A 12257-nucleotide genomic window follows, 5' to 3' on the forward strand; every position below is an offset into this window, starting at 1 on the left:
AGGGTAAGTGGGAGTAAGAACTGATAGAGGGCAAGGGAGAATTGAATGAAGAACAGGAAGTGTGGTGTGGGCTGCAATAAAAAAAGTAAAGGGTACAGAGAAAATAGAGACTCTCTGAGTGTTCAGGTAGCCCCTCGAGGCTGCCTTCCAAAGCTTCTACCTTCCTGTCATGGAGTTAGCAGTGAAACTCACATGCAAAGTGACTCTCTCATCTCATATTCAATGCCTCCTCCAAGCAGGATTGATAATGGGTGTGATTCTGTATCTTTAAAAATAAAACAAACAATAAACTAACAAATTGGCAATATAACTATAATCAGGCTGTAAATTCACACTGATAGTATTCACATTGATAGTAAACAACAAATTTAAATTTCTTTCTTCCACTTTAGAATTATTTTTTACCTAGTATATGGGAGATACTTAACATCAAATTCAGATGTGAAGGCACTCATACTCAAATGTATTTCCTGGGATTTGGGAGTTGGTTTGGTGTTTTGGTTGTTTTTTTGTTGTTGTTGGTTTTTTTTTTTGCAACCTATTGACAAATTAAACTGGCTAAATTCAGGTCATTAAAGCCAAAATAAAGCTTTAAAAGTGTGCTTTCTGCCATCAAATTACTTGAGATCATCTGGCCACTCACAGAAGTGGGACCTACTCAGCTCTTGCTGAAATACTCTGAATTTTCCTGAGGTTTGCTCAGGACTGAGCATGAGGATGATTTGGCTGGGCTAGGACAGGGACACAGCATGGCCTCAGCTGGGAGCCACAGCATCTGGCTTCAAGTGCTCTCAGAGGGGAGAAAACGGTCAAGATCCCTGTGAGAATATCCATGACTTTCACAAAGAGCCGACCAAAAAAAATATTGTTAGTCTGGATCTTGGCTTGCATCCACTTTCTGAATAGCTCTGGGTAGACTAATATCAATAGCCAGAAGGAGGTTTACACACTAGAGAGGAAATTCACGGAGGTAAAGGTGGTTCAAACTGTCTCATGCTGGCCTGTGGCTGCTGCAGCCTAGCGTGGGATGGCACAGACCCTGTAGGGGTGGGGCTGCAGAGTGCCCCCAAAAATGGGCTCAGTGTTGATCTTGGTCACTCCCTCGGGGAGGCGGAAGGTGAACGCCTGCAGCAGGCTGGCAAAGAAAATGAAGAGCTCGGTCCTGGCTAAGTGCTCCCCCAAACACACCCGGTGCCCTGCAGAGGAAAGAGGAAAGGACAGTGAGTGTCTAGGAATTTTTCAGTTTCATAATAATTTCATTCATTCCTGTTGAAAGCAGAGGTGGGTTTTGTTTTGTTCAAGGAGAACAACATGAAAGCCGCAGAACTAAAACTATGTGAATTCCCTTTCAAAAAGGTCCCATCCAATGTCCTAGGTTAGGAGACACAAAATTAAAATTTCAATGAAAACCCATGAGGTGCCAACATAATTTCTTTCTTGACCTGACAGAAAAAAACTATTTTGCTTTTACAGAAGATATTGAACTTCAGGATGTCACAGAAAAAATCTGCCAGCTGTTTGCACATGCTTTAGTGAGCTAGCATCAGCAGAGCAAAATTATTTAGTAGTGGCATTTGCTGTTGAACAGAGGCTTGGTCATTTAATAGGCACAGCATGAGGCCTACTGTTCATTTCCCAGGATTCCCATTCCTTGGCAATGGGAAGCAGAAATGGTGAGCAATGGTGTGAGCAGAAAAGGTGAATATTACATACAAAAATATAAGGAAAGAAAAAGCTGTTTGAATTAAGAAACCACTTCTGTGTGGACATTTAAGTGACTATCAACAAACTAAAAACTGTCAGCAGGAATTTTGCTGCTAGGTATGATTACTCTCTGTGTGTTGTTACCTTGTTTCCTTCTTTTGCAACTGGATTTTCAGTTCTGTAAACAAGAACATAATCCTATGTTTATCAGGATGCCTTCTGCTTTTCTTTCAGCTTATTTCTTTAGAAGGTATTGCCATCAACTCCAATTCACACAGGACAAACTAAGCAAGAATATAATCCTGTGTTTATCAGGATGCCTTCTGCTTTTCTTTCAGCTTGTTTCTTTAGAAGGTATTGCAATTAACTCCAATTCACACAGGACAAATTACTTCTCAGGAAAATAGCTAGGTGTAAAGAATACTACAGAAAAAAACTTGTGTATGACTGCAGCATGCAGCCAGCCTGAGAGCTTTGGGAATTTGAGTGGGATTCCCACCACAGTGTCCTATGAACAGTTTGGGGTCCGACAGCACAGAAGCCTCTCCTTTGGCAGAAACAAGCAGGAATGTTCTTTAAAGGCAGCAAACAGCAGAGATAGGAGATGTTATCTGAAGAAATACCATGATCTCATACTTCTGTATTAATCATCTCATCTGCTGGGTTAGTTCAAATTGTCAATGCCTTTACCTGCTGAGAATGGTAAGAAAGCTTCTCGAGGTGTAAAGTTTCCTTCTTTATCCAGAAAATGGCCAGGGTTGAACTGTCGAGGGGTCTCCCACTGCTCAGGGTCATACAGGACAGATGCTATATTTGGTATAACAATGGTGCCCTGCAAAGAAGAAACTGTTGTTGCAGTTCCTACTACTAGCACCTGTCACCCATCAGTTTGTGCCTGATGGATAAAACTGTTGCTTGTTGGCATTTGGGCGAGTGCCAAGTTGGTCAGGAATGTCTTAACCAGTGCTTTGGCAATCCAGTTTCTCCTCTCAGTCCATCCCCTGCCAACCAGAGCTGGTTTCTGCAGTTGTGATGGGCAGGAACTTGAGGTGTCCCTGGCAGAGGCCTTAACAGCTGTGTGAGCATCTACATGCCAAGTAAAAGACTTTTCATTCCTGGTGCCACAGATAGTAACTCTTCCCCAGGCACCACATTCCTGAGTTTAATGGAGAGTAGTGATAGCTGGAACACTGGTTACCAGACTGAAATCCCTCTCTGCCAAAGAAAGAACTGAAGCTGAAAATGTGTCTGTACCTTTTTGACAGGGAATCCCAGTAGAGTTGTGTTCCTCACACACAATCTGGGGACACCAACAAAGACAATGTTGCTGAAGCGCTGAATCTCATGAACCACAGCATTTGTGTAGGGCAGTTTTCTGCGATCCTCATAACAAATTAAGTGGGAAGGACCCAGAACAGCATCCAGTTCCTCCTGCACTTTCACTGTGGAAAAATATTCACCACTTCAGAGGAGAAAAATGCATAAAATACTTTAGGTGGTCACTTTTCTTGGAGCAACAGAAAAATGCATTATTTCAACATCGAACATTAGGTTTATACCCTGTGATTTAGTATTATTTAATGCCTGAGTTTAGTATAGGATAATAAAAATAAACAGGAAAACCCCACCACTCTCACCTTGGATGTCTGGATTCACCACCATATAGAGCAGTCCCCAGTTCAATGTAGTGCTTGAGGTCTCTGATCCACCAAGGAAAAGATCATTTATGACATATACCAAATTCTCTTCATCATACTTGGGCTTGGCCCCCTCTTTAGACTGTAGATGGTGATAAAAGTTGAAGTTAAAGCATGAAAATTTGGTTATCCTGCATGCCCTCTGTGTGAGAGCTGAGAGACTTCCACAGCTGGCATATGCACAAATAATAGTCAAAATTACAGTTTTTGATGCATACTAAAAGTTCAGTAGTTTCCCAAATAGGCACAGTAAGCCTGCATTGCTGTCTTTCATGAGGTGGATTATTCTTTCATCACAAAAAGTCAATTCTGTGCTTGAAAACTTAATCACAAAAACTTCAAAACACACTACAAGTTTGCACTTACAAGCAAGTGCCCTACAATATGTCATTCCTTGGCCTTGGTATCGAATGGTGCCAGCAAATGCCAAAGGAAAATGCTCAGGATCAACACATTTCAACAGATCATTTTGAGAGTAATTTGTTTTCTCAGTTCAGGATAAATGTGAACTGACAGGCAAGAGGTACTCATGTATCTCCTTCTAAGTAATAAAGAAGTAAAATAAAAATACAACTAGAGAAAATACATTAGGCAAAAACATTTTCAAACAAACAGAAATAAATTGCACCACTGACACCAGAGAAAGCTGCGTCTTTACTTCTAAAATACTTATTTTAGTAAATCCTGTCATACACACTCAGATACTAAGTGTAAAATGGTGTATCAATTCCTTTCAGAGCCCATGAGCCAACACTGTGAGGACACAGCAGGCTGACTAGCTGAAAGCTTATGACCAGAAGTAGAAACTACATGAACTTCATCTACCCTAAGAAAGAGGTGCTTCTTTCACCTCCTGAAAAGTTTGAAACAGAAGCTACAGTTCTCTTGGCAGAGCTTCTCTGGCTCAGTCCTTCTTCCTACTATGGAAAATAATAGCCTGGGCAGGGAATAAGATTAATGCTGATTATGGCATTTTTTGTGAAATTGTTTTCTAAGCTTTCCTAGAAAGTATGGGGCCAAGCCAGCCATGCCCCAAACAATGGGGAAATTAGAGGTAACATAGGGATGATGATTGCCTGCCAAGGGAGAAACCAGACAGTTTTATGTCACAAGGACAGCCAGGGCTGCAGCACACACACACTGGATCCCAAAAAGCATGCCTGCTATTTCAGGGCAGTGATTTGTGCATATGTATTTAATCCCACTGTAAACATGAGCCCTGCTGTAGAAGATGAGGTGGTCTACCAAAGTTATGTAGCTTGCAGGAATAAACTGTCTCATATTTATTACAGGACTGAAGTATACTCATGGATATTTATGGAAAGCAGGTAAGAGCTCATGGGTCCACTCACTGTCATGCATCATTACCTGATGGTAATTCATTCATGTTACCAAAATACAAAACTGGATGCCTTTCTGAGACTTGTTAGTAAGTGCCAAGATATTGTATTCATATTAAGAAGCTTGTGAAATGTAAGAAACTATGGTGGAAGGGCCACACAGAGTGATTCAATGGTCTGTTTGACCTTCTGCTTCATAACAGCATAATCAGCCAGAATGAACACTTACTTTCTCAATCTCAGCCAGGTAAAAGTCAATGAAATCCTGTGGTTCAGCTGGTATCCCTCTCTCTACATGTCTTCTGATCTCCTTCCTTGCAAAAGAACTCAGGACATCATAACAAGCCAACACCTTCTTATGAGGACCAGGGAGGCGACACAGCAGCCAGGGCAGGATTTCGTACATCTGCAGGAATACACACAAGAGGTACCATGAGTTCTCTGTCACTGACAAGTCAAGTGCCAGTTAAATTTGCTATGCCACCCACATTCCCCATTACACACAGCTTGTCCCTCTTTAAGGGTCTAAACCACAAAGTCTAATTCATGAGGAATACCTCAAATGCACTGCAAGATGCTTCAAGTGCAAAGTTGGTCTGTACGGTGTTTTGTGGGAAGGAGCTACAAAAAAAATCTCTGACAGAACTTGAATTTTGAGACTGTCAGAGAACGTATCCACTGTTTTTGCAATATGTGAATGGTGAGCTGTAACACAGCAAGGAATAGATTAATAATAAATATTTTATCATTCGTGAGGTAGGGGGAAAAAATTCAGCATATGATTTGCAGAGTGATAAAAAGCAGAAGAATTAATCCAGTTACATACATTTTTGGAGAAGTAAATAGAAGTGGGAGGAGCAGCACAGCAGAATTCAAATATATTACCAACTCCAGTCTCAAATTAAATTTAGAAGTTTCTGTTAATAGTTTCAGAAATACTAAAGGACTTAAAGACCTTAAGCTTGCAAAAAACCCAAGAGAGTTCTTAAAACCAAGGATGCAGTCATAAGGTCCCTCCCCAAGGACACTTCTTAGCTCCCAGCCTACATTTGCCTGTTGTTGTGTATTTTTGTATCTGCTCTTTCACTTTCAACCTATTTCAGAAAAAAAACCAGCATGATTTACTCACCTGATGAACAAAGCTGCCTGCAAACCTGAATATTTTCTCTGTAGCATGGATCAATTCATGGAAGGTTTTGTCCTCATCAGAGAAGTGATATCCAAAAACCACAGCACAAATTACATTTGAAATAGAATGGAAAAGAGGGAAAGAAGGATCCACAGGTCTTCCTGCAAACACAATGATTGGAATTAATCTCAGTGGTTTTTTCAGGTGATCCTTATACAGATAGGACTTGATGTTATTAAAGATTTAATAAAATGTTCTCTTTATCCATCTGGAGTGTGAATGAGGACAGAGATGTGCACTAACACAAATTAAGGAAAATAAAACATAGTCTTAAAATAAAGTACACTGTTCAACTGTTTCCTCATAGCTCTAAAACAATTTAATAGCCATTCCTGTGCAATAATGTTGTACAGCTAAGATTAGTTCTAGGGTAGCACATCAAATCTGCTGTCTTCAGCTGTGAGGAAGAATGTGAGAAGGAAGTAGTGCCACTGGACATGAACTAAGGGAAGTCAGTGACAGATATGTTCAAAAATGTAAAAAATAATTACAAGGAAAACCTGGAGGAATGTGGGCAGGTTTAAAAAGAAGAATAGGCAGGAACTGCAAAGTAAATACAATGAAATTATTACAGTTTCAACAGTGAGCAGTAAATCATATCTCTGATGATTTCTTCTAAAGCTATGAAACAGATATTAATAAAAAGTGATTTGGATAGAAATCATCCTGTCATGGACTCTAGGATCAACCTGATAATCCACTGAAGTCCCCTCCCACCTCCTACTTTCTTTGTTTCTCTTGCCAGTAGTTACCTAGCCAATAGTTACTTAGCCAGAGAGACATTAAAATAAGCAGGGCACCCAAAGTCATTGAAATCTAAGGAAATTACTAAGCTCTGCAATACTGTTCAGTTACCCAGGGCAGGCAGCCTGAGAATGGTTTGGCTGTGCAGTTCAGCAGCATCGTATCATTGCACAATATATCACAGAGAAATTATCTGCCCATGGAGGAGGAATTTCAGATGTTTCCAGGTTCACGAGATGTATGAAGAGCTATATAAGAAGGAAATACAGGTGATTCTAGGCTCTATCTGCTCTTGTGCTTTGGTAAGTTTGGATACATCCCCTAGAAGGGGTAGGTAAGTTTGCATACTGAAGATATGGATCCATATCCAGACTGAAAAGTGCCTGATTTCTTAGCAGGTAAAATACCTTTGAGGTTCACAAAAAACTCCACTAGGTGAGAGGCCTCCTCTTGCACACGATGCTCCAGGCCTTTTTTCCCCATTCCCAAATTGCGTAGAGTCATTATTCCAAAACGCCTCTGCTGCTTCCAGGAGCGCCCACTTGCAAGTATAATACCTGAGGGTGTTCCCTGGCATGTTAATATTTGCCACAGACATGGAACAATTCATTTAAATATATATTATACAATACATGGAATAAATCAGGGAACAGACTGTGATACAAGTATCTTTAGTTGAAATTATTGGTAACAAAAAATCATAGCCAAGCATATCCAAACTATAACTAGAACACTAACATTGAATGTCATTAATCACTGAAAAGAGCAATCTCGGGATTTTCTGACTGTGCAATTTCTTAATGTCTTAAAAAGCCCTGAAACTCCTTAAGATGCCTTTTTAGGAAATCTGCTTTAGCCATACTCAAGTAATCATTCTCAAGACAGGAATAATTGGATGAATTTCCACAGAGTAGAGTTCAGGACAGGGTATGTTTGCAGAGATATAGATCAATTAATGTGATGGTTGTAGGCTGAGGTGATAAAGGTGAAAGATAAGTGACATTTGGGCTCTGTTTCTACCCTGGAAGAGACAACACTCTTAGATTGTTAGATTGCACTCCTGATCACCTGAAGAGCCCTGAACTACTACTGTGAAGTTGAGGCTTCATCCAGCTTTAAACAATCTGTGTCTGCTTTGTCTAGCAACTGCAGGGGCAGGAAAAAAATACTGCAAACTGCTGGAATACTTAAGAATAAGTGGGTTTTTCTGTGTTGGAGGCACTCTTGCAATCAAAAGGTATTCACAAAATGTCCACAAGTATAGAAATGTGAATTCTGAAGTAGGGATTTATAGGTCTCTTACTCATGATGGAAAGTGTTTGGCAGCCATAATGTATACAGTAACCAACCAAGCATTGCACTCATGTGATATACAGCAAAATCATGTGTACCACTATGCATTAGTCTGTGATGAGGGCAAGCTTGCTGGGTTCTGGGTTGGATCACATACAAACACCCTGAATACAGCAAAAAGGCCACATAGAAACAACATGGAGTGTTTCCTAGGCTAGGGAAAGCTCAGTGCAAAAGGCACCATGGTGAACAGTAAGATATTCTGAAAAGCCAGTGGAGAATTTGAACAATATATGATGGAAGATCTTTCTGAATGGGAGGGCAGAGTACTTTTCAAGTCAACATTCCTTTACACTATTAATGGCAGGCAAATCTCACCTTTTCCTTTGGCCAGTGCTCTGAAGAAAGGTGACACCAGCCTGCCAGAAACATCTTCAGGGTGTGCGGTCACGCCATCCTTCACTGCTTGAAATCCATTCAGTATAATCACTGGGACCCACCCAAACCACAGAGTGTACATGTTACCATGAGTTCTTGCCAGCTGTAAGGAGAAAAGGTACCAGAAAAAGAACAGATGAATCTCCATATATAGAGCTCAAACAGACACTGCACCTGCTCTTCGCCAGCCCAGTGGACAGCTTTGTGCTGAAAACATCATCTCCATTCATATAATTGTAGCTAGAAGCAGGAAGAAGCTGTTGTTTTGCTGAGAATAAGGCTTTCAGCAGCCAGTTTTATTTACCCAGGGGAGAAGTTATTTTCTTTTCAAAGCACATTCTGCAGCAACTCTGCAGTAAAAGAAAGAAAACTTTGTACTTTATCTTACTGTGCTTTATATTGCATCTCCTCCAACCTCAGTATTTTGTACCTTGTTAATTGAACAGCCACACTCTGCACCACCCTGGGGCTCTGTGCCTCCAGCAAGTCCTGCCTTTGCAAAATGAAATAAGCTGATAAAATCTGCACCATCTGTGTGCTCTGGGAGAGGACATGGGCACAGAAATTAGCCAACAGCCATGAAGTACCAGTGGGCTGCATTTGAGTCCAAGGTTTCCTCATAGTACTGAGGAGAGCACTTACCATTGGACACAGCAGAGGTATCCAAACAGGGATGTTTGTATGGCAGAGGAACTCCAATCATACATAAAAAAAAGCTTTGTACAAGTATGGACTCTGCTCTAGCATACCCACAATGATACAGAAAAGGTGCCAGACAGTGTCTAAGGTGCCACAAAAATTACATCCAGTTGATCACACCAGACCCTTGCTTCTCCTATTTATTTAGGTTCTGGCTTTCCTTTCCCTGCAGCCTGAGTCTGCTCTGCACACATTGGCCCGTGTGTGCTCTCAGGCATCCACCTGAACTAGAGGTCACCTGCAAACCATTAGAGGAATTACTGCAGCTGTCACTAACAACACACACTTTTCAGGAGCTGTAGGAAGATGGGGAACAAATGTGCTTCCTGTACTACAAGCATACATGCACCATATTACCCACAAATTAGGCAATGCCAGTGAGAATTTTAAAAAGTATCATGTAGAGATAGCAGATATAGCTGTCATTATAGTGGATACAGCTTCACGCTTAGCAGTGCAGAATCATCTTTCAGATTATTGGTATTCTTCAACTTTAATAACAAGTCATAAACTCTGTCCCCAGGTTGACTTGATTCTTAAGGGCATTAACTTTCTCATAAAGAAGACATATTCCACATAAGGTGGCTCAAATCTAGGAATCAATTGATCTTTATATGTCCACACCTTGTCTGGAAATTTCACAGACTTAAAACCTTTAATTAATCACAATTTTTGCAGTCATGGCTAAAATTAATTAAGAGCATATTAAAAGAAATACCTCCATCAGCAGATCCCGATGAAACTGAAAGTTCAAGTGTACCAAGTTTCCAAGCAATGGGAGAGGAGTTGGTCCAGGAGGGAATTGCTTGCAAGCTTTTTGCAGCCTGAAAAACTCAACAATTAACAAAACAATGACCAGGACTATAAAACCTTGAGTTATTGTTAGCATTTCTGAGTTAATTTGCCAGTTGATTTATAGCTGTCTCTATCAAAAAGGAGGTACTGGAGTTGGGAAAAAGTAATCTTGCTTCTTGTTCCACCAGTTTGTCTGCAGACTGAGTTCTAGAAAGTCTCAGCTTCTTTCCCTCCCTCCGTCCCTCCCTCTTCATCAATGCCTGCCCTTTTCCTGCACCCCATCTATTTGCCATACTGTGATGTATCAAACTGATCCCTAATCAAAAGCACATCTCTGCTTTCAGCAAGCCTCAGTATTGGAATGTGGAATCACTTGTACTCAAGGTATTTTTCCTGAAGCTTGTGCTGGTGTCTGTTAGGAGATCTGGGTTGGAGTGACTCCAGGTGACAGCCCTTGCTCACCACTGGACATGAGATGAGTGAAACTCAGTTTCGTCTGCTTTGGGAACTTTAAAAACATACTTAAAGATTTGCCTTACAATGACTTAATTCAGATTAAGAGTGTTACATATAGGTAAGACTACACAGTTATGTAGAATATAGTCACAATAGTATGGAGTATATATTTACAATAGGCTAGATTGGATATATGGTATGCACGTATAATAGGTAAGATACTCCAGGCGTTTTAGTTGCATGCATTATTTAAATGTGGTTGTAAATTCAAATTTGCCTGCCAGTACACACAGTTTACACAGGCAAAAACAAGTGTAGTTACAGACTAAAGATGCAATTAGAAGATGAGATTGCTACATGAGATTTCTGAAAAATTGGCCTTGAGCGTTCAAACCTTTTTTCCAGTAAATGGAAAAAATAAGCATTTCACCAAGTAAATGCTAATGACAAAGTGCTTAAAAAATTCACATTACAATTAAATAATTAAGAAAATCACAACCTTTAAAATTTCATATTCAAAAATTAAATATGAAATTCCAATTATTTTATACTTTTTTTAAATATATAACCTAATTGAAAGCTTCATGTACCTTTTTTTCCCCTACATTTTTAAGTCAGTTTCAGAATCCTGGCTATTATTACCAGTTCTCAATAAATTTACAGGACACATTAAAAATCTGCCCTCTGATAATGAAGGGATTCACACTTCAAACTCGAAGCACAGACAGGGGGAAAGCTCTGTGTGCCAGCAACCAGAGGATTCAATCTTGCATTGCAAAGAGAAAGCGTCTTCACTAAAAATGAGTTCAAGTCTGAACAAGAAACTGTGCTGTGCCCTCCAACACAGATATAAATGTGGTATTTTGCAAACCTGGCACCATAAAGAAAGTGATGTGACTCAGTGATTGCCATCCATCTCCTTCAGCTGGCCAGGCTTTGCAGCCTCTGTGGGCACACACGTGCCTGTGTTATGCAGAGAAGGCAACATGAGAAGGCAACATCTTTTATCACCTTATCTGTGCATATGATGGACAACATGGTGGGAATCAGGCTGAGGTGGGTCCCATGGCTTTGTTAAAACCAGTGCAAATTAGGTACCATTTCCCATTATGAGGCTGAAATCGGCAAAATATAAAATCAGAAAAATTTGTTTCTTCAAACCAAAACATCAGTTTCAAACTTTAAATTTTTTTGGAAAAAAAATGAAGTTCTGTGTGCAGACAACTGAAGCCAGAAGAAATTACATACATTTTATGAAAAGACTAAATGCTGCCATTTTCATCTCTTCTCTGTGTAATCCAGATTCCATTGCTTAATTTTAGATGTTTCACATTGGTATTGTATTAGTATTTTGAGATCAGTAAATGAATTGAGTTCTTTCAGAACATGGGTCAGGTTTAACTGGAATCAAATCACCAGTGTCAGAAGCAGGACAAAGCCAAATGAACCAGCCAGCAATTTATCCTGCCAGATGTTACATTTAGCTTTCCTTTTCCATTGTTTTTAAACTTCCCCAACTGTCTGAAGCCAGATGCATGAATAGTTACTTCCACCAGTACCTGATGTCACTGGATGAGCAGGATGAAAGAAAATCAGGATCTTGTGTTCACATGGTCCTGTTCCTGTTGATGCATCCTCTTCTGGACAGACTATCAGCAATATTTTCTGGGTTTGTATTTTTGGCAGAAAACTCAGCTTTCCTGAAAAATGGTAGCTAAAAAAAAGGGCAGTCCAAAGAAGTGAACACAGAGGCAAAACCAGCAAGTTTTAATGACAGTTATCAGGAAGCCAAAGTTAAGATTTTTAGTGGACTTAAAAGCACAGTGTGAAGTAAGTCTAAAGAAGATGAGCACAATACTTGCAAAAGTAAAGCTGTGCAGGTAATGCAATAATCAAACAAGC

The 12257-nt window shown here is 40.1% G+C and overlaps 1 protein-coding gene across 3 annotated transcripts; it reads right to left on the reverse strand.

Annotated features, from left to right (window-relative positions):
• Window positions 1-876: 876 nt before the first annotated feature.
• LOC110478217 (cytochrome P450 2J6) lies at window positions 877-12053 on the reverse strand. 3 transcript variants are annotated; one of them, XM_085587238.1, is made up of 10 exons: window positions 11915-12053; window positions 9823-9928; window positions 8346-8508; window positions 7082-7231; window positions 5871-6031; window positions 4971-5147; window positions 3342-3483; window positions 2959-3146; window positions 2395-2536; window positions 877-1196 (listed from the first exon to the last, which is right to left on the reverse strand). In XM_085587238.1, the coding sequence occupies exons 2-10, from the start codon at window positions 9826-9828 to the stop codon at window positions 1018-1020; spliced, it is 1308 nt and encodes a 435-aa protein (XP_085443364.1). In that variant the 5' UTR covers window positions 9829-9928; window positions 11915-12053; the 3' UTR covers window positions 877-1017. The 3 variants fall into 3 exon arrangements, with proteins under 3 accessions (XP_085443364.1, XP_085443365.1, XP_021400416.2); XM_085587239.1 differs by having other exon boundaries at window positions 9823-9936; window positions 11915-12051; XM_021544741.3 differs by lacking the exon at window positions 11915-12053 and having other exon boundaries at window positions 9823-10121.
• Window positions 12054-12257: the final 204 nt, after the last annotated feature.

This window comes from Lonchura striata, chromosome 9, assembly GCF_050655825.1.
Source record: "Lonchura striata isolate lonStrDom1 chromosome 9, ASM5065582v1, whole genome shotgun sequence".
Classification (NCBI taxonomy): Eukaryota; Metazoa; Chordata; class Aves; order Passeriformes; family Estrildidae; genus Lonchura; species Lonchura striata.

What these genes read in the sequence shown, in the direction of transcription:
- LOC110478217 (XM_021544741.3), bottom strand. Translation starts at nt 9,993, where the DNA reads ATGCTAACAATAACTCAAGGTTTTATAGTCCTGGTCATTGTTTTGTTA. An exon ending in CAGGCAGCTTTGTTCATCAG is followed by an intron (nt 5,148 to 5,870) that starts GTGAGTAAATCA and finishes GTATTCCTGCAG; the next exon opens with ATGTACGAAATCCTGCCCTG. An exon ending in GGTGAATCCAGACATCCAAG is followed by an intron (nt 3,147 to 3,341) that starts GTGAGAGTGGTG and finishes ATTTTTCCACAG; the next exon opens with TGAAAGTGCAGGAGGAACTG.